We start from the raw sequence: 21,606 nt of genomic DNA on the forward strand, positions 1-21,606 counted from the left end.
TACCGAAAATCCAGATCCCTGCCAATGGAGGGGAAAAGATAATATTTACTGGAAACAGAAGTTTCTTCAATGGCTCCAGTCCCAGCCAACAGAGACCGTGCTTTAAGCCAGCATCTGTGGTCACAAAAACACTTAGGTCTGGGACAGAAGTTTCATAAGCTGGCTTGGCCTAAATCAGTTCAGTCTGCTACTGCATTCAACCAGGTTTAGCTCAACCCATTTTCAGTCATTTTGAAACTGGCTGATGGGCACTAAACTTCTGTTCTGTTACAGGTTTAAACTAGTTTCTGATCACTTAAACCAGTTTATGTGTAACGCCTGTCCCTAGCCTTTGAATAAGTGCTTCACTACTAACCCATGCATCAACCCCATTGCAAGTATTTCTTTCTTTTAGGGAACCAGGTTCAGAGTTCAAGGTCCTGAGATGATAATGTCTAAAGGGGAAATCCTGGCCCCACTGAAACAAATGACAAGGCTCCCAGTCACCGATGGGATCACAACCCAGCCCTGCTCATTTTTACTGGAGCCCCCCTTTGGCCTGGCCACTTCCAATAGGGGTGAATAACTGGAATGGGGGCCATCAAACTCATTTCAAGCAGTTGCTAAAGTTCCACTCAAGTCTGCCATACCGTTCTCCAGACTTGAGTGGAAGGGGAAGGAAAACAGAGAGACAGCACACAGAGGAGGAAGAGGACACAGGGAGTAAACTAATGGAAGAACCAGGACTAGGATTCGGGTTACTTGCCCCACACTGGAGCTGAGCAATAGCTAATGCTTCTGCTGCGGACACTAGCTGCATTGCACTTACTCGGCAGTGCTGCAGAGCCGCTGCGTAGCAGGGAAAGTGGGTGGACAGACCGTGACTCCACTCTGCAAGTGCTATCCCTGGGCCCAGGTAGCAGCCCCTGGGGTGCCTTGCCTTGTGATTTGAAGAGGAATTATGGTTTGTTTTCTCCTGCTCAGAAGAGCAATGGCCGGTCTGAGCCTGGGAGCACGTCTGCAGTATTTCTAGGCTCTGAGAGCTCTCTAAAAACTAAACACCATCTCTCACACCTGACTCCACTCCGCCTCCCTCCGCCAGGCCCAGGAGGCTGCACGTGAGAACAGCTTCTGGCACGAACGTCGCACTGAGCTCATCCCTGGGATGACATTGTGCCTCGGAGGGAGTTTGCTCCCCCAGTTGCTGCATCTGCAGAGTCAGGTTCTTCAGAGCCAGCGAGGCTTCACAAAGGGCCCCTTTGACTTGGGACACTGAGGATTATTCATATCTTCCCTTCACACTGCTGGGGAGAGGTGCCGGAGTGACAGCCCTTGGACTGAAGCCCTCTGTTTCTCTACACGCCAGAGAGAAAGCTTATTAACAATACCCCACTGACCAGAGCCCTTGCCTGCAGCAACTCCTTCTGCTGCTCCATTTACCTGCCAAAAGCCACCGACAGAAACCTGCAGAGCCACCAAACTGGCTGCGTGGCAGCTGGGAGGTCGCTGATCTGCCACTCCAAAGTATGGTGAACTGAGCAAAAGTACCCAGTGCAGGTTTATTTGTCCAATGCAAGGTGGAAAATCAAATGGGGGGGCTGGTGCCCTCCAGCAGGGTGACATGACCGTTTGGCCAAGAAGAAGGCAGAGGTGACACTGTAGGATGGTCTGTTGGAGACACCGAATGAGAGGCTGGAGCGTCAGTGAATAAATACACCTGGAGCTCTTGGATTTAGGCTTGGCGGCTGACTCTGATGCGTCTCAGTTGTTCAAATTCCTCAGGGAACGACCCTGATCCTATTTGTCATGTCTTAACATGATCCCATGTGACCTTAAACCTCCTGATACACAACGTGATGGCATCCGGCCAGAGACCTGCTTTGATGTGATGTAACCCGACCTGAAGCGAGAGCAAGTTGTGTCCCAACATTAAGACGCCTGGTATAATGTCATGGCAGATTGTGACCTGGACCTCTTCTCTGACATTTTCCAGTCTGCTCCTGTCTATGATATTACCCGTTCTGTTCCTCTACAGTCCCTGAGGGGTGTAAAGAAGTATTATTGTTGTTATCTAGACATTTTTTACAAGAAACTAGTTCCCTATCCCCCAAGCCCAGGGAAAAAATGATGAGGAAATGGCAGGCAATAAAATCAGCACCAGAAGGAACAAATGGCATCGATATGAAATCTCCAAAGGATGAAAAACAAGCCAGCTCTCACTTAGTATCCAAATAGTGTTATGCAGCATGCCATAAACCCAGCAAAGGGAGCTGTACCTTGCATCCATTAAAAATTGTATAGTGAGATAGCTGATTTGTGCTTAGCTCTCACTGAAAAGGCAGTGCAGTCATTGTCTTGCATCTCTTCTGCCATGCATCGTGCCAGGGTTGGGGACCTGAGCTGTCGCGAGCGGTTCCCAGGGTCCTGCTCCATGCCCTAGCCCGTGCCTCTGGCTGCACACCAGGGGCTGCAGACCCGAGCCGCCTCACACCGCTCCCAGGGTCTGGATGCCGTGTGCCGTGCTGCACACCGAGAGCCTGGCTGCTGGAGCCATCCCCTGCTTCCTGCCACCTACAGAAATCTTCAGGGGCGCTTCCAGGCTCCTGCTTTGCCCTGCTGAGTGACTCTCCCCCGCTCTTCTCTTCATCCCTCGGCGCGTCTGTTGTGTGCTGGGCGTGCTGTCCTTTTATTCTCTCCGGAGGCTTCATCCCCAAAGTCTGCCGGGCCTGTAAGGTGCAGTTCTCAATCAGTTTTCACCCCACTCCCCTCCCCTCCCAGGCAGGGGCAACATCTCCTCCATCCCCTCCTGATCGGTAGGAAAGTCCCACCGATGGCTTGAAGCCCTTTCGAGCCGGCAAGCCAGGCTGCTATTGGCATGCCCGCCATATATCTATCTATCTAGATATAGATATAGATATAGATATAGATATAGATCTCTAGATAGATCGATAGATAGATAAATGCATCTATGTCTATGTATATATATGTGTGTGTGTATTTATGCATCTTGGAAGTATCCAAACTTCCCTATGAAAACAGTCTATCCCATAGGGTATGGATATATGAACAAATTACCACAAACAAATGACAATATGAACCATCTCCTGTGGTCCACAGGAGAAAAGAAGACTGGATGTTACCACGTGTCAGCTGCTCCAGAATAACTGTCACATGTATGCTCTTATCCCATGGTAAGTGGAAACTAAGACACAGTCAATAAACTTCACCCTCAATAAACTCTACTCTGTTGCTTGACAGGAGTGTTTTCTGCCTTGCTTTCCTTTGATGGGAGGGGAGTAGGGGATCTCTGCTGAGGCCCGAGGCTTCAGTCCCATGGGTCTTGGGGATGCTCATGTGCTTGCCTACCTGTTTCTGGCAGCGGGGCTGCTGTGCACTGGCTGGGTGCCCCTGAAGCTGCCCAGTTTAGCAGCCATGGAGGGAGACTCAGAGAGAAGTGACAAGGCTCTGAGCTGACCATCCTGGCTCTCATCAGGCAGAGACCAGAGAGCCAAACATCCCATCTCACCCACTGAGTACCGCTACTGAGGGTGGAGTTATCTCAGTATGATGTATTGAAATACTGGGAAAGCCCTCCTGGTAAGTCATCAAAGGAAAAAAGCAAGGGTAGAGCAAATGCAAGGTGGCCTTGCCAGGGGAACAGCCGATGCTGCAGCCAGAGCTCACATGCTTGCCTGGGCTAGTGCTTATGCACTCCCTGTTTTGCTGTGGTTCTGTATGCAACAGTCTCTTAATCATAGATAGTGCATCACTATTAGTATTTAGCTTGCAGGAGCGTCTAAACCGTGCAGAGGTGCAGTCACTGCCTGGAAGATCTCGGACTGCCCACGGAGCTCCACGCAAGCGTCTCTTTTCCCTCCCTTCGTACATGCTCTTCTCCATCTCGCACTTCCTGTGCTTTGGAGGTACAAAAGGGGTCTGTTCTTGGGTCCCCCTCTGGAGCTGACAATCCTGACTAGAAAAAAACCTTTCCCAATGAAAGTTTCATCCAAACTGTTGAGCTCCCATGAGAGGTTCTTGTGTATAGGAGCTGGCATTTTCTGATGAAAAATGGTTTAATTGGAAAACGTTCAATCAGCTGCAGTCCCAGCTTGAAGAAGTCTTGCCTATGGCACTCTTGCAGACTTGAATGAGTAGGGATGCTGAGTGGAAAGGATTATTCTTGGGATGTAAATGCAGAGGATCCTCAGACAGAAGGGAGACAATACACCCAACCCCTGCTTTTGCTTTGATTCTTGAAAGTACCAGACAGTGCAAAAAAACCCCACAGGGTCAGGCCCTCGAGTGGTGACTGCCCTTGTGTTCAGTGCAGTTGCACTAGCCAAAAGGCTGGCATCGATGCCTGCCCTGAGGATGAGCTCAGATCCCAGCAGGAGAGATGCAAGCCCCAGCAGAACCGCCGGGCAGCCAAGGTGCAGAGGGAGAGGGCTCGTCTTAGATGCAAACCACCCAGGCCTCTACATTGTGGTCGTGTCCAGAGGCCACGGTGTGGGATCGAGGCCACACTGTGCTAGGCACAATCTCCAGTAACAGAGGCAGTCTCTGCCCCAAAGAATATACAGTGTGAAGCAGATGTGGGGGGAGACAGCTGCTGGGTTTTCCACGCTGCCAACCAGCCAGTTCTCGCTGTCAAGGTCTCCGCGGTAAGATGCTTCTTCAATGAACATCTTTCACGGCAGTCAAGGCCAATGGTGATGGATGGACGGGGTCAGAGCCTGGGAGACCTTCAGCTTGCAGAGAACTTGGAGCAACCGATAATGCCTGATGTTTCATGTTGCTTTATTGACAACTGCTTGGGAGATGGATGAGGCAGATGATGGGGTTTTTTCAGCCTTGCCAGCCTTTCAAGTGCAAATCTCATTAGTCGAAATTCATTAAATTCATTACTGCTTGTAAAGCCCTTTCTGATCCACGGCTGAAATGCACAGCCCAAAGGGCAGCAGAGAGTGATTCATCTGTTATCATGACACAGGTTTGATCTCAGGCCTTGCTTTCCTCCATTTGATCTTGGGAAAGCACGGTCCTGCTCCCGTTCACCTCGGAGAACAAGCCGTACCAAAGCAGTGAATAGCTTAACCGCCGCGTAGGTATGATCAAAAATGTGACTAATTGCTTCCAGGCTTTTCGAGCCAGCTTGAGGCTGGGTTACACTGACCCGCTGAAAGCCAGAGCCACAAAGCACCCCCCGAAGCCTAAAGAAAAATGCATGCTGTGAGCACCAGAGTCCTTTCACATTCACCTTCCTTCCCCAAGGCTAAAAACAGACTTGCATTTCACAGAGGGAAAAAAAGCCTTTTATTCTGGGATCCTACAGATGTACAAGCCTGTTGTCCTACTTTAAGTACCTGTCAAGTATATGAGATAGCACTTACCCCCATTTGAGGGGGGGTGCTAATTCCAGTTAATTTAATTGCCTTTCAAGCTGCATGTGTAAAGGACTGTCCGCTGCCTGTTTTGACCCCAGCCAGAGCCTCCCACAATCAGACCTGGAGAAACCCCACTGATTTGACCCTAAGGTGCAGCCAGAGGCTGCTTCCTTGGGACACATTTGGGTACATTTGTGTATTGGCTTCATTTGGATACAGATCTCATCTGCATTTTTAACATAACAGAGATAATTTCTGAGTTCAGAAAACAGGCAGAGAGAGATGGAGACAGAGAGAGAGGGATGGGCAGACAAATTAGATTAAGCCCTCTATTTGAAGCATTTGTGGAGCTGCCAGGCTGGAAAATATCTGAGAGGTCACATTTTCTCTATGAACTCCGCCTTTGGGCCACTGAAGCAAAAGAGAGGAAGACATTTCCCTTGGGACCAGCATTTTGGTGCAGAAGAGAGTGACTGTAGACCGTGGTCTCTGGCTGTCGCGGCAGTGTTGCTAGTCCCCGCTGGAAGAGCACCGACAGGATGTTTGGTCCCACGGGAATGAAGTGCGACCCAGAAGCATTTATTAACTCACACGTCACGAGTTTCCTTGGCCTCTCTACAGCAAAGGTCTCTTCACGCACCGCTGCTACTTCGTGCTCCGCAGAGTCCGGTGTCCACGCGATGAGCCCGGGGACCGGAGAGCGGCGTGGAAGTGACATCTCGTTCCTGTTGCACGCTGGCTGGTAAAAGCCTTCCAGGCATGATCAAATGCATGCAATCAAATATGTGTGTCTGGAAGTTTTTGTGGTCCTGAGCATGGGCATGAAAAGCCAGAGCTCATCGCGCCGACTCCAAATGCATCCCTGGGCTGCCTTCGCGAGGCGCGGTGATTTCTGAGACCGCAGAAGCCGTGGAAAATGGATTCTCTAGTCCATCTACCTCCCTTGCACGAAACCCCCGGAGCCCCTGGTGACATGAAGTGGCAATAAGATTCGCCGCCAGTAATGGGGAAATGCTATTTCTGCCTAGCCTGTCACAAGGCTTCGAGCCCAGGCCCTCCAAGCACTCTGCTAACGGGACGAGCTCCCCCGGGGACACGCTCTCGTGCCTGCGTTACACAAGGGAAAACTCACGTGAATGAGGTCAGGCAGCTGCCCCGACCCTCATCAGCAGAGTGGGGACTAGGACACGAGCAAGGGGGGAAACGCTAATTGTTTTTTGTGGGGAATTTTGAAAAAAACCCAAACCGGACACTTTTAAAACCCCCGTTAACATTTTCTGGGGATTTTGCTTGTTTTCTTTGAAATTCTTTCAGGAAACAAAACTCCCAATCCATGTTTCTGGGGACCAACCTTTAGTTTTGTTTAATGGCCAATGTCTTCTGGCTTTCAGCTGCAACGTCCCCCTCCTGCCCTCACGCTTCCCTCCGGCTCTCTCCTTCTGGGTGCTCTCCCTGGTGCCAGTCCCTCCTGGTTTGTATGTGTTGGACCCTTTTGAACAGGGATTGCTGGTGGCCGATGGAAATTCCCATCCCATTCCTTGGGCATTTGAGGCCCTGACTTTAGGCAGCACTAGCTTTGTAGCCCAAACATGGATGTGTGCTTTTTAGCCAGGTCTGTCGTCTGTGAAATATATCCCAGCCCCTTGACTTTTGGGAGCTGCAGCTGGTCTGCATGGTCCACACCGGCCCTCGCTGTCTTACCCCTCCATCCTCTTTCCTTGTGCTTCCCTAGAAATAGCTGCACCGTGGAGTCCAGCCCCGGCTCGTAGGAACAGGCACTGTCCTCCTCTCACCTGTTTCTCCTGGCTTGGATCCCGGAGCAAAACACTGCTGCTCTCCTCTCCCGCTGCTCCTCGCTGGGTTCATGTCTGTGCAAGAACAAGGCACTGCTGCTGGGAGTCTCTTGGGCCACCTGGCATGTCAGGGTGCCAGGGAAGGAATGGCACTCTTCTGTCCCAGACAGGTGGGATCCCAGCAGAGCAGAGACCCAGAGAAATGGGACATGCCAAAGCACTTCCCCAGCCTTGCAACGACACAGCGAGTTTCTGTGCAGAACTTTTAATTTTCCCCTTCGTTGGAGACCACTTGTCAAATACTTTTTACTGCAAACTGTGACCTACTTTATACGATTGCTGCTGTCTGGCTGGGATGTTTTCTGTTCATGTAAATCCTGCCTATCCTACTATTTTATCCCTAAGAAATATACTACAGCATTCATTAATGCATGGTAAAGGCCTAGTCATTCAACCCGCCAATGGAGCACTGTGTAGGTCTGGTCTACCTGGGAAAGTTATTCAGTACAAGGCAAGGTGTGAATTTAAATGGCATATAGTTATATCAGTATAACCTGCACCTGATACTCTTATTGCATATTAAGGGAGGAGGTGGAGCAGTGTAGGAGAGGGCACTGGTCTTGGATGGAAGAGATCTGCATTCAAGTCCTTGCTCTGGCACTGTTCTGCTAGGCAATCTTGGAGAAGTCACTTTACTCATCTGTGCCTCAGTTTCCCTATCTGTTAAATGGGAGTAATGATACTGGCATCCTTTATAAAGCACTATGGGTTCTGCTAATGAAAAACGCTGTAGAAGAGCTGGCTAATATAACACAACATCTGCTATATCACTAGAAGTAATGGATATGGAATAATAATGATGACCACGACGATGATATGTTTTAAGGTGTAGGACTTAGGTAGGGGTTTAAGCTAGCTCAAAAAAGCTACTGTGGTGGGGAAGGAACGTATGTGGGGGTTAGTCCTGGTGCACCTGCTCGCTGTTTCCACAGCGGACAAACTCTTAACCACCCACTGCAGGTCCATCTTGCAGCTCAGGATACATCAAGCTTTGGAAAAGCAGCCATAAATAAACCCGTGCCCAACGGGGTTTCTTGCAAAACCCTCCCAACGAGACTGGCGCGTGTTCCACTTTCCTTGTGGATCATTCTGCTAAATTATGCATTCACCCAGCATATGGTTTTTAATTTCCTGGGAGGGATATTAGCTAGGGCAACTGGCAGGGTTTCTTATGCTTTTCATCAGACCTTTTTATTAACACACGACTAGGCTTCCTTGCCTACTTGCCCCCACCGGGTGAGTGATGTGATGGTGTCGCCGATGCTCAAAGCCGCGTCTGCTCCCTGTTCAGTGCCCAGAATATCTGCTAAAGATAGCCGTACGAGTGTGAAGAGGCAGGACTCAGTGCCTTACACACGATGGATGAATGCAGCTGTACTGGAGGAGAGATGGTAAGTATACGGTGTGTGCTAGGGTGCAACAGAATCAACCAGTCTGTTCCCAGTACAGTACTGGCAGAAGGAGGCAGTGTTTTCCAGTGGTTACAGCAGAGGGCTGGCACACAGGGCTTTGGGGTTTTCTTCTCATCTCTGTCACTGAATTTCCATGTAGAATCAGGCAACTCCTAGCCCACCAGCCTGCAAATTGGGAACGATGATAAATATCTATGATGCTCTCTGGGATATAAAGAACAGATCCTGATCCTGAAAGCAGGCAGTAGAAAGGGGTGAGTGCATGCTATGGTGGGCACCTAGGAATAGAGGCAAAGGGTGAAAAGTGTTTGAAAAGGCACAACCTGAGTATTTGGTGACTTCTCTGAAGGTTTCCCAGCAAAGAAGAGTTAAACCCCTTTGCTGCAGGAAGGCTTGGAAAGATGATAGGGTTTACTCCCCTGTCATTTAGGGATGCTTCAGATTGGTTTCTGGTCCTGTGTCCCCACAGCTGGACCTGATGAGGGTCAGGAGAGCAGGGGAGCATGTGTGTTGGAGGAGCGGCTGGCACATGCTTGGTGGGGCTTGGCCAACAGCTCAACAGTGGCCGAACTTCACGAAGGAGCTCAGAAGGGAGGTGGCCAAGGCTCCTACGTGGGAAGTGAGTAGCACTGGGTCTTGTGGGAGAGGCAAAATGCTGCTGGGGAGGAAGAAGAAGGGAGGATGAGCATGAAGGGAGCGGGAATCTATATCTAGTGCCATCTTGGCTGCAAGACAACATCTGTCTCCCTAGCCCCATTGCTCACTGACTCTCCCACAACAGATGTGATCCCTGAGCTGAATGTCTTGGGCCAAAATGACTTGCCTCCTCCTATCCACCATCATTGTGGCCTGAGCTAGCCCCTCCAAGAGAGATGCTCTGGGAGCTAAGGGCTCGCTAGGTGCCTAAGGGCATGGACAATCAGGACTCATGGTAGAGAGGATCTCTTTTATTAAACAAACAAGATTTTTGCAAAAAAAAAAGTTATTTAAAGAATTTTTTTGGCAATACTCTAGTTGGTTTAATAAAACAGATCATCTCTACTACAAGTCCTGATTGCCTTTTCCTCTAGACCAATACGGCTACAACCTGGATACCTAAGGGCATGGATGAGGGTTAGATACCTTAGGGGCTGCTGTATCTAACCCAGTGTGAGCGGCTGCTTTTACACTCTGGAAATACTTTGCTCTTTCCAAGTGCTGCTCCGTACTCTGTATGGGACTCTGAGGAGAACAGGCTGTAGGGGCCTTTTCTCCTCCTCCCAAATCCCAGGTCACGGTCCCTGCCGTTCGGGGTGGAAGGAAACTGCAATGTGTCAGTGCGCGGAAGCAGCCAGCCCCACATCCCAGGAGCCTGCAGAAGCAACAGAGGAGCCTGAGCATCCTCGAGCATCCTCATCCATGGGCCTGCAGCCTTTTTTTTCTCTAGTGGTGAGAAATGAGAGCTGTCCCTTCAATGCAGGAGTCACCACTAGCACAGAGGGCCTTTCTTTAAGGGGTGTGAGCCCTGACCCTCAGCCTTGCTACCCCTGCCTTTACCACCGTCTTCCTACCTCCCAGCTGCAGCTCTCCTCCATCCCTCCCTTTCTCCCCCAAACAGGGTAGGGGAGCAGGGCAATGCCAGCAGCATATTGCAACCCAACTGTCTGCCTCTGTTCAAGGTCACAGGGCAAGAGGGATCCAACAGGGCCAACTTGTCCATGCCATGTGGTGAACCAGATGGTCTTTGCTCCAGCCAGCTCATGGCTGGGCCCATCCTACAACTTTACCCATTGCAAAGCATATTGGAAGAAGCTGCTCCAGGAGACAGCACAGCAAGTGGGCAAAGCTGGAAACCAGACCATGGCTACCTACCCCTCTCATGGGACGAATTTGTAGGCCCTGGGTTTGAAGTAGGCAGCAAAATTTGCAATACTGGTGTTTTGCCTTTAAGTCCCAGCTCCTAGAGTCATGTAATCATAGGAGGCCCTCTACTTCCATTTGTTTAAATGAGTTTCTAGCCCTCCTGGTTGCAGAGAAAATCTTGATCTTCTGAACCCTGTAGGCTCAAACCCAAAAAGCAAATTAGCACCCCTGAGTGTTGTAATTTTTTTTTATCAGTCTGATGATTTAAAGCCCATTTTTGCTGCCTGAGGCCTGACTCATGCTTTCTGAATGCTTAACACTGGGAGCAAATCCCAACTGTTCCCCAGGGATATTTGTCAGCAGGAAGAAAGTTTCAGGGGGAACTAAGATCCTAGCAGCTGCTCTTCCCTAGACCTACGAAGTCAAAGGGGTAGCTTTGATACCACTGAGAGCAGGAATTTGGCTTAACAAGTGAATACGGCCCCATTGGCTGGAACAATCCTGCTTCACAGGGGTATGAACAGAAGATGGGAAAGACCCCAAATGCTACAATGCTCTTCATCCGCTCCTTCTCCCAAGTACACACAGCAGAACCGCTATCCAAACGTGCCTGGGAATAGATCATCTTTGTTACTAGCCTGCATCCAGTTCGGTGTCCCCATAGAGCATTCATTCATCTAGGTTCGCTTCTGCAAGGAGAGGTTTGTTAACTCCAGTGCCCTGGCCCAATTCCAATTTGGATAACTGCAGTTGTGTGCCTGATCTTCCTCCTACGGTTTCAATCGGATACAGTATTCTCCTTTCCTGCCTTCATCAAAATGTTGACTGTGTTGCTGTGCATCATTAAACAGCTGCTGTATTTCACCCCCGAGGCAGCCTCCTTTCAGTGCTGGGTGAAGCTAGTCTTTGGGCTCTTCAAGTTTGCAGATTGCTTTGGGATATTTTAGGCTGCTAGTTGCTAGAAAAACCTTCACTAATTTATATGTACACACAGGCATGCATACGTACATATAAATATAGCCATGGTGCTCTCAGTTGCACATGGCAGTCTGTATGCTATTCGCGTGAAATCATGCAGCCATATGGTCCATGAGACCCCTTAGAAACAGGGGAAGGGAGTCTCCAAGCAGCCCGTGGCGATCTAGGTACCAATATGGATCCCTTTCACATGGAGGACAAATCTCTTTGCCTCTCTTATAGCAGGCACTACACTGATGACTGACTCTTCTGCCTCTCTAGAGGTAGCCAAAAAACCAGCTTGATAAATGAAACAGTTGGAGCCAAGATGGGAACAGGTGTTATGTCCTCCAGGGGCTGCTTTGGGGTGAGCAGAGAGGCTCTGTTACACCCAGGGTAACACAGGAGTAAGTAGCTTGTGTGTTGGGTACATGTGCTCTCTGCAGGGGAGGTTAGGAGGACTGAGTCTGATGTATATGTGGCTACTTAGAGAACAACCTCCTGGCCTGTAGCTCTGAGCAGCTCTTGACCCCGTCAGGAATTTGTTCCACTTCTCTTTGCATTTCCTTTAGGCCAAGAGGAAGCAGAACAAAAGGGGAGAGAGCTGGCTACAGGTCCCTCGCTCCCTTTTTCTGTCTCTTGTAGCAGCCAAGGAGAGTTGCCCAAAACTGGTGTGCAGAAGTGCAACCAGCTGGTTTTGTACCCTGGGTACCACACCGACGCTACTGCTGGTGTGACTAGATCTCATCGCGGGTGCCTCGAGGAAGCAGCCTGGCCTCACGACATCCCTCCCCATAGGCCCCGACGGAGGAAGCGCGGCACAGAGGGGGAAACGTTTGTCAAGTTTCTTCTCACACATAACATCTCCAGGGGATTGGGGGCATTGTGTTCAAACAGGCAAATGAAAAAAAAAAAAGCCTTTTTGTTCCTCAGCTCGAACTTCAAGGCAGCTCTAGGGAGGAAGAGAGCAGTGTTAACCCTTTGCAGGCTACCTATATCCCCAGTGTAACTGCAGCACCCCAGCACTAAGTCATGGGCCCACCGATGGCAGCACTTCATGCTATCACCTCCTGGGTCCTTGCTGTTGTTGGAGGCAGTGAGTTTGCACCCAACATGCATTTGTCCCCCATCTCCATCCCACACCCCCATTTCTCCTACCTGCAGCTTGGCTGAGCTCGGGTTCCTTAGCACTCGTTTCCTCTCTAACCCGAGCACAGCCAGTTCCCTGAGTTCATCGCTGGTCCCCTTTCCAAGGCCTAAAGTGGAAGGAGTCATTCACCTGTCAGAGCTCGTTACAGAGAGCCCCCGACTGACTTTGCCTCCTTGTCAGGACCGTACACTACAGACCACGGTTTGTGCCCAAAGACTGTGCAGCATTGCATCTCTCCTTAACCTTGTCCTCCCACCCTGCCTTGCAAATGGCTGAGCAAGGCTTCATCTGCTTGTTCCTTGGGTGCTTCACACAACACTGTTAGGAAGCCTCAGTAGCTGGTTGGCAGCCAGGGCCCCCTTCCTGCCCCACATCCCATGCAATCCCATTGCAATCAGGGACTGAGTTGGTTGTAAGCTGGGAAAACTGGTCCTACAGCTCTTAAGACCTTTGAATTTCTGAGAATGACCTATATGAGTCAAGCTGCCTTCGCTTGCACAAGCAGGGTGTCCGCTCAGGCAAACGCATTCAAATTCACTTTTAAAGTGGACTAGTGAAATCATGCAAAGTATGGATCAGAATGAAAGCAGCCTGACTCTGACTCAGTTTAACCAACTTTCCATTCGGGAAGAACATCTCGGGGCAGCGGGCTACGTGCAGGAAGGTGCCAAGCTGGGAAAACTGTTGTGGCCAAGCTTGTTCATAGGGAGGGTGCTTGGAAAAGAGGAACGTCCATTAAAGGAGGATGAAGGAGCCAGGCACTGGGGGAAGGAATCACCGATGTGGAGGAGCCATAGAAATGCAGAAGAAGCTTTGGGTGGAAGAGGAGAGGAAGACCTCATGATCTAAAGGGGAAGCCATGGGCTCCAGGGAGAAGGATGCTAGACCCGTTAGAGGACTCTGACCTCTTCAGTGGTCAGCCATTGACTTCAGCGTGAGCTTTGGAGCCCCCCATTGCCATGGTCTTACACATGTTTTCAAAGGAAAGACGCTCCTCGCCGCCAGGTCTTTCTAATGACGCCTGACTGGAGAATGACTACAATAAAAACTAGTAATTAATCACAGCGAGGCTCCCGGCACAGCCGGCCTGCAAGGACAGCAGACAATTCAGCGAGGGCTGAGAGGGGAAGTGACTTTGAGCTTAGTTTGATACCGGGAACATTTTGTGCAGAGAGACGTCTCCTTTCCGCTCCCTCGGCGTTTGATCTATTCAGTGGGTTTTCTACTGCATGTTGTTTTCCTTTTCTTCCCCCCCCCTCTCTGTTGGCTTTTAATTAAGTTAAAATTGGTTCTATTAATCCTGCTCCTGCAAATTCCTTCTGGTTTTTAAGTAAATTTCAGCCTCCGCATGTTTCACAATAATTGGCCCGAGCTTTTCCCGAACCTGTGGAGTTATTCTGTTTCCATCAAAGGCAGAAAGCCGTGTACCTGACGCAGGCTGCAAGGCACGTAAATGCCTCGCAGGAGAGTGGCTGCTTCAAAGACACCACCTCCTCGCCGCTCCACGCCAATGTTAAGGAGGTTTCCTGAGGTCTCGCCTCAAGCGACTCCCAAATAAACACAGCAGAGAGTCGGAGCGGCTTTTGTCTCTTCCTCGCCACCGTTTTATTGGCTCAATGTCATGCGGCGTTATGGGAAGGGGGACCAGAGCTGCCGCTACTGGTGTCTGAAGATGGTTTTGTAGATCCACTTCTGGAAGTTGGCTACAGCCGTGTAGACGCCTGGATACCGCGGGCTGGCACAGCTGTGCCCCCAGGACACGATCCCGAACACTCGGCCCTCGCACACCAGCGGCCCACCGGAGTCCCCCTGCCGAAGGAAAGCGTGCAATAAAGGTGACAGCTTGCTCAGATGGGTTCGTTCATGGCAGTGGGCACCTGTCTTCTCTAGGGCTTGGAGGGCTATGACCTGTGGTGGGCTACGACCTTGGAGGGCTGAGACTCTGCATCTTGGAGGCCTGAGACCCTGCATCTTGGAGGGCTGACACTGCATCTTGGAGGGTTATGACCCTGCATCTTGGAGGGCCGAGACTCTGCATCTTGGATGTCTGAAACTCTGCATCTTGGAGGGCCGAGACCCTGCATCTTGGAGGGCTGAGACTCTGCATCTTGGAGGGTTGAGACCCTGTCTCTTGGAGGGATAAGACCCTGCATCTTGGAGGGTTGAGACTCTGCACCTTGGAGGGCTGAGACCCTGCCTCTTGGAGGGATAAGACCCTGCATCTTGGAGGGTTGAGACTCTGCACTTTGGAGGGCTGAGACCCTGCTTCTTGGAGGGCTGAGACCTTGAATCTTGGAGGGCTGAGACCCTGCATCTTGGAGGGTTGAGACCCTGCTTCTTGGAGGGCTGAGACCTTGAATCTTGGAGGGCCGAGACTCTGCATCTTGGAGGGTTGAGACCCTGCATCTGGCACAGCTGTGTACACTAAAGCAACGTGGGTGTTGGGTGCTACGAAACCCCCTTTCCCCTTGTGTAAATGACTGTGCACAATGGATCATCTGACCCGTGGGGCCTAGCCCATTCTGCACCTGAGCCCCAAAAGGACCAAGACAGCCTGGAGGGAAGTCCGAGAAGGACAACAAGCAATAGAGAAATGTAGGGAGGGACGTATCTGCCTGTTTTCTCTCCCGGTGCGAGTGCACGGGGCAATGTGGACTTTAGCTATGTTTTGCCCATTTGCACCAACAAAGAATCTGGCCCCATGAGTTACACACCAGCACATCTCTCCCCTCCTGACCCTCAAAACCAGTTCAATGGAAACTGCACCAGACCCTTCTCCCTGGTGGCTTTGGCTGTATCAGATCAGCTCTCGCAGAGTGCAGCGAGGTGCCTCACTGCGGAGATCTGTCAAAACTGAGGGGATCCTAAGCCCTCGGACACAATGGTGGGACCCAGAAAGATTCAGTCCGGCCCCTGAAACACAATCTGGGTCATCACCTTTTCCCCATGTAGTGCTGCGTTGTTTCACAGTGACCTATACTGTGAGCGGTGGGCACAGCAGCGCTGCAGGATGGCATCAGTGCAATTAGGTCTGGCTGGATAAATGAAAAATAAAAGCAGGCAGCAGCTGCATCATGTTTTGGGGCAGACCCTGCTGGGAAGCACACCTTCACTGTGCTGCTATTGGCTCACCCAGGAAGAGGAAGAAACTAGATCATCCTTCGCTTGCCATACTGTTCTTTTGGTTATAAAAATAGATCCGCCTTCTCTTCCCACCCTCTGCGCTTCATTTCCGAGGGTGAGTCATCTTTAGTTAGAAGAAGGTGTGATCAAGGCTTTAACTCTCTGGAGATGTGATGGCAGCTGCTTGCTTTATATCTGCACTAGCAGTTTTCTCCCAGTCCCCCACTATGATATGCTTTGCTTGCTGGCACCATGGCCATTACATGGGTATACTACTGATTGTGGGTGCCTAACCTGGCTCTGAGTTTTTCCAAAATGGGACCCTGAAGGTGTAAGGACCTATCCGCCATTGAGCACCCTCAGTAGTTTGGACATAGCCAATCCCCAGGTGATTTGCCCTTGGGTCTCCTCTAGGTTTGAACTTGCAGCTTCCTCTGCAGAATATAAGCAGGTACCTGGCAGGCGTCTTTGCCCCCTGTGCTGAGCCCGGCACAAATCATGTTGCTGGTGATGAATCCTGCATAGGAGGACGAGGCGTTGCATTTCCAGGAGGGGACGATAGGGAGGCGCACACTGCGTAGGGTGTCCGATGTCCTCCCGCCGATGGGACTGGTGTACCCCCAGCCGGAGACTTGGCAGAGGCGGCCTTCCTTCACCGTAGCGCCTTGCTGAGGAAGTGGCACAATGGAAACAAAGGCGTTATAGACCACCGGCCGGTTCAGCTGTTTGGAGACATTGAGGAAGAGTCATTACTGATTGTGAAAAAACCAGACATAGTGATCATGTTCAACTCTCCGGGTCCTCTTTACTTGGACCGCCTGACCAATGTCTGCCTTAGCTCCCCCCATCAAACCCTTCATGACATGATCACCAAAGCGTCCTTCAAGCCCAAACCAGCCCTCCAGAAACCTGAAGCGACCACAGCCCGTTTCTGCTGGCCTTCCTTCCATTAGAGCCCGGAGGAAGACCCGTTACCTTAATCAGCATGACGTCTGCATTTTTGGTAGTGGAGCTGTAGTCTGGGTGAACCACCATCCGGGAGGGCCGGAAAATCTGTTCTGTGCCTTCGAAAGTGGAGAGCGAATATTCACCGGCTACTATTAGCATCTGGTTTATTCTACGGGGATATGGCAAAGAAAGGCAAAGTTATTGGAGTTTCCCTTGGGGCAAAGCTCTCCCTTCTCACATCTGACTTAGATTGCGATTACTCAGGCTACTCAAATGGCTTTAAAAAGGCTTTTAGCACTTCCAGAATTGACAGCACAAGATCTTTTATCTTGCTGCACCTTTGCTTCAGCCCACCTGGCATCAAGAGCTGAAGCTCTGCGTGTCTATGGTGCCACACCACACGTCTGCCTGGCACGTGCATCAGATGGCATGAATGTACCTGGGAGTGTGTGGGCAGATGTTGCTTTTGGCAGGTATCTGTGAAATTGTATTATATCCCCAGAGAGGAGGGGGAGAGCAAGAGTGAGGTGGGAGGATGTTCAGTGATTTACTGGGAGAATGGGACTGAACCCCCTCCCTGTCCTCTGGTATGATCACCTTTTTTGTGACGCGGTAATGCGCATTAAAATAGGCTAATGCACATTAAAATGCATGTGTAGATGCACCCGGGATCGTTTAAGCGCTTAAGATCACATGGGAGTCTGGGGCTGAGCATGCATGGATATTGGTGAGACGTTAGCACTTGCTTAAAATGCCGCGCTGAACTGCAGCCCTAGCGTGATGATCTGGGAAGGCTGCGTGGTCAGGCCGAGGGACGCCACCAGACTGCTGGGTGCTCATAGAAATGGAAGTCCCTGCACTAGACAAGGTCATGGGTACGTGTGTGTAGGAAGCATGAGTGGGTGCATCTGCAGGGTCTGGGTGTATATGCAGGATAGGGACAGCTTTAAACCAAGAGCACTTAAATGTAGGCTTCTACAGACCTAGAAGCAGGTGAGTGCCCAAGTTGAGCCAGGAGTCTGTATTTAGCTACTTGCATATCCCCACTTTGCTCAGAGGACTCCTAGGTGTCCAGTGCCCTGTGCCCCGGGAAGCCAGCTCAGGGAAGCTGGGCTCCTGTCTTACTGCACGTAGCAAAGAGCCGGTGTTAAGCAGGCATCCTGGCTCTTGCCTTCCTTACTCGGTCTTGCAGTGAGCAGCCGTCAGGACCCAGCTCCGACTAACCAGAGACCCGCCACAGAAGTGGGAGCCCGTCATCCTCTTCAGCGACACCAGGTACTTGGCAGAATGCGGCCCCACGATGTGACCCCCGATGATGCGCTGGAGCTTGCGCTGTCCCCCTGTAAGGGAAGGCGAGCCCATCAGGAGGAGACAACAGGCAAGCCCAGTCCCCGGTCATGCACCAAGGGAGTCAGCCGGGCCTCTCTGCATCTGCAGAGGTCAACGTAGCACCGCCTGCCTCTGGGCTGATCAAAGTAGCCTTGGCCTTCACTCTAGAGGAGAGGTTCATTGGAAGGGAAATATGAGCTCCTGCACCTCCAGAGGCTGTGATCACCTGCAAGGGTCTCTGAATCCCAGCTGCCATATCTGGTGCTGCTGTTACACCTGAGGCCCGGCTAGGGTTGCTGAGTGAGAACAGGAGAAGACACTATTTTATACACCAGACAGGCTCTTTAAAGCCCAGAAAAGGTGCCGGGTCCCTGCCGATGTGCTTATGTATTGTCATTAGCATCAGGAGGAGTTAGAAGTGTGCATCAAGGGGGTGGATAAATCCCCGTGGAGGGATTCCCATTGATCTGCCACTCTCTTAGCATGCTCTCACTGGCATTAGCAAGAGGGGAGTCCCTGTATTATTTACCAAGCTACAAGGCTGTGATTTCTCCAGAGACTGCTGAGCAGTGATCAAAATGAAAATGAATTGCTTCTAATAGGCATTTGAATCATCAGCATCCACTCCAGTGCTCACCAGAGCAAGGGAAGACTTGCATCAACCCAAATCCTTCACACGCTCTGCTCCCCAGCACCCATCTGATCGGCTCTCCCCATCCACATCTGCCGTGGCCCACGTCACCCCTGCTCTTCCAAGTCCCAATATCCAGTTAGGATCTGTGGTTTTGTTATGTGTATCGTGGGGCTCTGGGATAAGACCATCAGGCCCAGTTTGCAGTCTCATGCTAACAAATAGCTTGGTGCCAAGCGGAGAAAACCAGAGCATGAATCTAGTCACCTCCAGGATGGATGATTCATCTCCGTCTTGTTAGACGCTGACCCTGGTGGCATAGAAGGATGTTTCTTGTAACGGGTTCATTCTGTTCCTCTAATTAGCAGCCATTATGCTGTTTTGTTTCCAGAGCAAGGGCCTGTGTAAGTGCTTCTTGTGCTCAGATGTGCTGCGTGTGCAGAGCACCTGCACGCTGGCTCCGGACACGGATAAGTCCAGAGCTCCCAAGGGATCGTTATGATCTTTGATTAGTAAACTGGAAATGTTCTAAAGGAGCCAGGGTGCTTTCCTCAGTCACGTTGCATGGACCAGTGATGCTCCAGCGCTATGGACCTCCTGCCATGGGGAACCAGTGGGTCATTGCAGTGACCGCCAGATGGATCCAGCTCATAATGACATGGACAAAGGCAGGACCTAGCCCTTGGGCTCTGGTGGATTTCCCCTCCCTGGAACGAGGTGGACAATGATGACCTTACAGAAGGGATACCTGCTGGGGCAATGGTACCAGCATAGAGTGGATGCAAAATAGAGATCCCACCTCCCATCCATAGGAGTAAAAGATGCACAAGTAGCTGCGCTCGTTCATCTCAGAGGGACCTGCTGACACACCAGTGAAGCCAACATGCTGCACTGGGCCTATGGGGGACTCTTGGTGAATCGGGCACAGCCCAAAGAAGCTGCTGAAGCTTCAGTCTAAGCTGGGACACCAGGTAACACTGCCGCAGGCAGGTGTGTTGGGAATCTGCTGCTTAGTGACTAACTTAGGTAACCCTTCCAGAGGTCATGCCAGAACCTTGCTGCTCCTTGTCCTTGGCCCCTGGCTCTGAACTTGGCTAAATAACAGCAATACCATCTTCAGCAACTTCTGATTTCAGCTGCAAGCAGGTCACCTGCATAAGAGGCGAGTGTGTGCTCGAGGCTTGTTGGGCACTAATTTAGGGCTTCTGAAACCTACAGGGCACTTGCAGTTCCCATGGACATCACTGGGAGCTGAGGGTCCTAGGCTCCCCCAGCACCTTCTGAGATCAGGCTGCTATCCCTGACGCAGTACCCCCCTACCGCAGTTTCAGAGAGCTGGTCCCAGGTTAGGAGGCATCTCAGGATCTGGCCCCTTGCCGGCATCCCAGAAGCCGAGCTGCTGAGCTGAGGCACGGCCCCGTGTTTTCCTGCTAATGCAACCCCTTTCCACAGCCTCCAGCAGGAACCCGTGTGCCACCGTAGTGCTCGTCCCTGAGAACTGGGAAACGTGTTTAATTCTCTGGTGAAGGCCGTCATGCTTCCAAAAGGTCTCTCTGCAGGCATCTTTGTATGTCACAAGGTCACTTAATTGTGCCATTTTTAGGAAGCAAACTTTCCCTGCTTACACTTCCACTAGATCCACACAAAATAATAAATATTGTTTCAGCGGGTTTCCTCCTTTCTACTCCTTCTGCAGCTCTTTTCAACGCAGGATCCCCAAATGAATTGAAAACATCTATTAAGCTTCACGTCGGACTTGGAAATATTATTATCCCTCTTGCAAAATTTGGGAAGCTGGAAAGAGTAAGGGGGGGTGGTGATTCCCTGGGAGAGCTAGGAGCAGAAGACGCAGGAGTCCTTATTCCAGGTCCGCTGCTTTAACCGCAATGTTTCATTCACCTCCGAGCACCTGCAAATGGCCAGCGGCATAATCTCCCAGTCCGCCATCTGTCTCTCTGGAGCCTGAAAGAACCTGCCCATGATACAGCTATTATGGAGGGAAGACAATGGACCAGACTCATCCCTAATGTTTGTGCCTTTGTAGTGGACAGGGGGGTTGATTTTCTTCCCATGCATCTACATAGATAACAACAGCCACAAGCAAATCCCCAATTTCCCTAGCAAGCTGATGAATTCAAGCAAATAATGTTATCAGTTCTGTACGAAAAAGAAATATCAGCGAGACTGCAAGCAAATCGGATAAAAAACGGAACAGGGGAACAAAATCTGGACCGTGGCAGACAGGGAAAAGGTGACACGTTTGTATGCACACTCAAAAAAAAAAAAAAGGGACGCCGATTATACGTCTTCTCTACATTACAGATGTGCACAGGCAGCCGACTAAAGACTTATTATAGGATCTCCTGACATGAAAGTCCACCAAAAGCCAGATATACGTAGGAAACACTCACCAATCAAAGAGCATAACTGCAGGAGCAGCAGAAGCCTCAGATCAAGGCAATTCATCTCCGAGTCAATGTTGGATTATATAAGCACCTGCCAAAGGTAACTCCAACTCTTAGCTGCTGAGTGGACAGAGACCCAAAGAAACTTCAATTCATACCTTGGTATCCTGGTTCCTCTTTCAGTTGCCATGGAAACCTGAATCCCAAAGAGAACAATCAATTATTCATGGAGGCACCCCAGGACACTGGTGTTTGACTGACTGGAGTGAACCTTGTGTTCTCATCTTCCCTCTCCTCCGCATGCAGCTGAAAGGGCCGCAGCGATTACCACTCCCAAACACTGAATGCAACTTCTCCGGTTTCCCGGCAGCGAAGTGGCGCTGATTCTCACAAGCCATCCCTGGGCTGACGAGGGAAAGCATTTCCTAGAGGCTCTCCATCTCCGCTCGCTTTCAGGTGACACGATGCAGAAAGCAAAAAGCCTCCGATACGGGCATCCTAGCCGCAGCAAAGCATTGGTGCAAACATAGGAACAGGGGGCACATTTACACATTCATTAATGCTCCTTAGTTACTGCGCATGTAGTTGGTACT

General features: G+C 50.7%; 1 protein-coding gene across 1 annotated transcript; it reads right to left on the minus strand.

Moving 5' to 3' along the window:
- Nucleotides 1-14,166: 14,166 nt before the first annotated feature.
- On the minus strand, nucleotides 14,167-21,271 carry LOC102559299 (trypsin-3). The gene is made up of 5 exons (XM_059716721.1): nucleotides 21,020-21,271; nucleotides 17,829-17,988; nucleotides 16,676-16,829; nucleotides 16,156-16,422; nucleotides 14,167-14,386 (listed from the first exon to the last, which is right to left on the minus strand). The coding sequence occupies exons 1-5, from the start codon at nucleotides 21,072-21,074 to the stop codon at nucleotides 14,234-14,236; spliced, it is 789 nt and encodes a 262-aa protein (XP_059572704.1). The 5' UTR covers nucleotides 21,075-21,271; the 3' UTR covers nucleotides 14,167-14,233.
- Between the last annotated feature and the right edge of the window lie 335 nt (nucleotides 21,272-21,606).

Source organism: Alligator mississippiensis, chromosome 13 (assembly GCF_030867095.1).
Source record: "Alligator mississippiensis isolate rAllMis1 chromosome 13, rAllMis1, whole genome shotgun sequence".
Lineage (NCBI taxonomy): Eukaryota > Metazoa > Chordata > Crocodylia > Alligatoridae > Alligator > Alligator mississippiensis.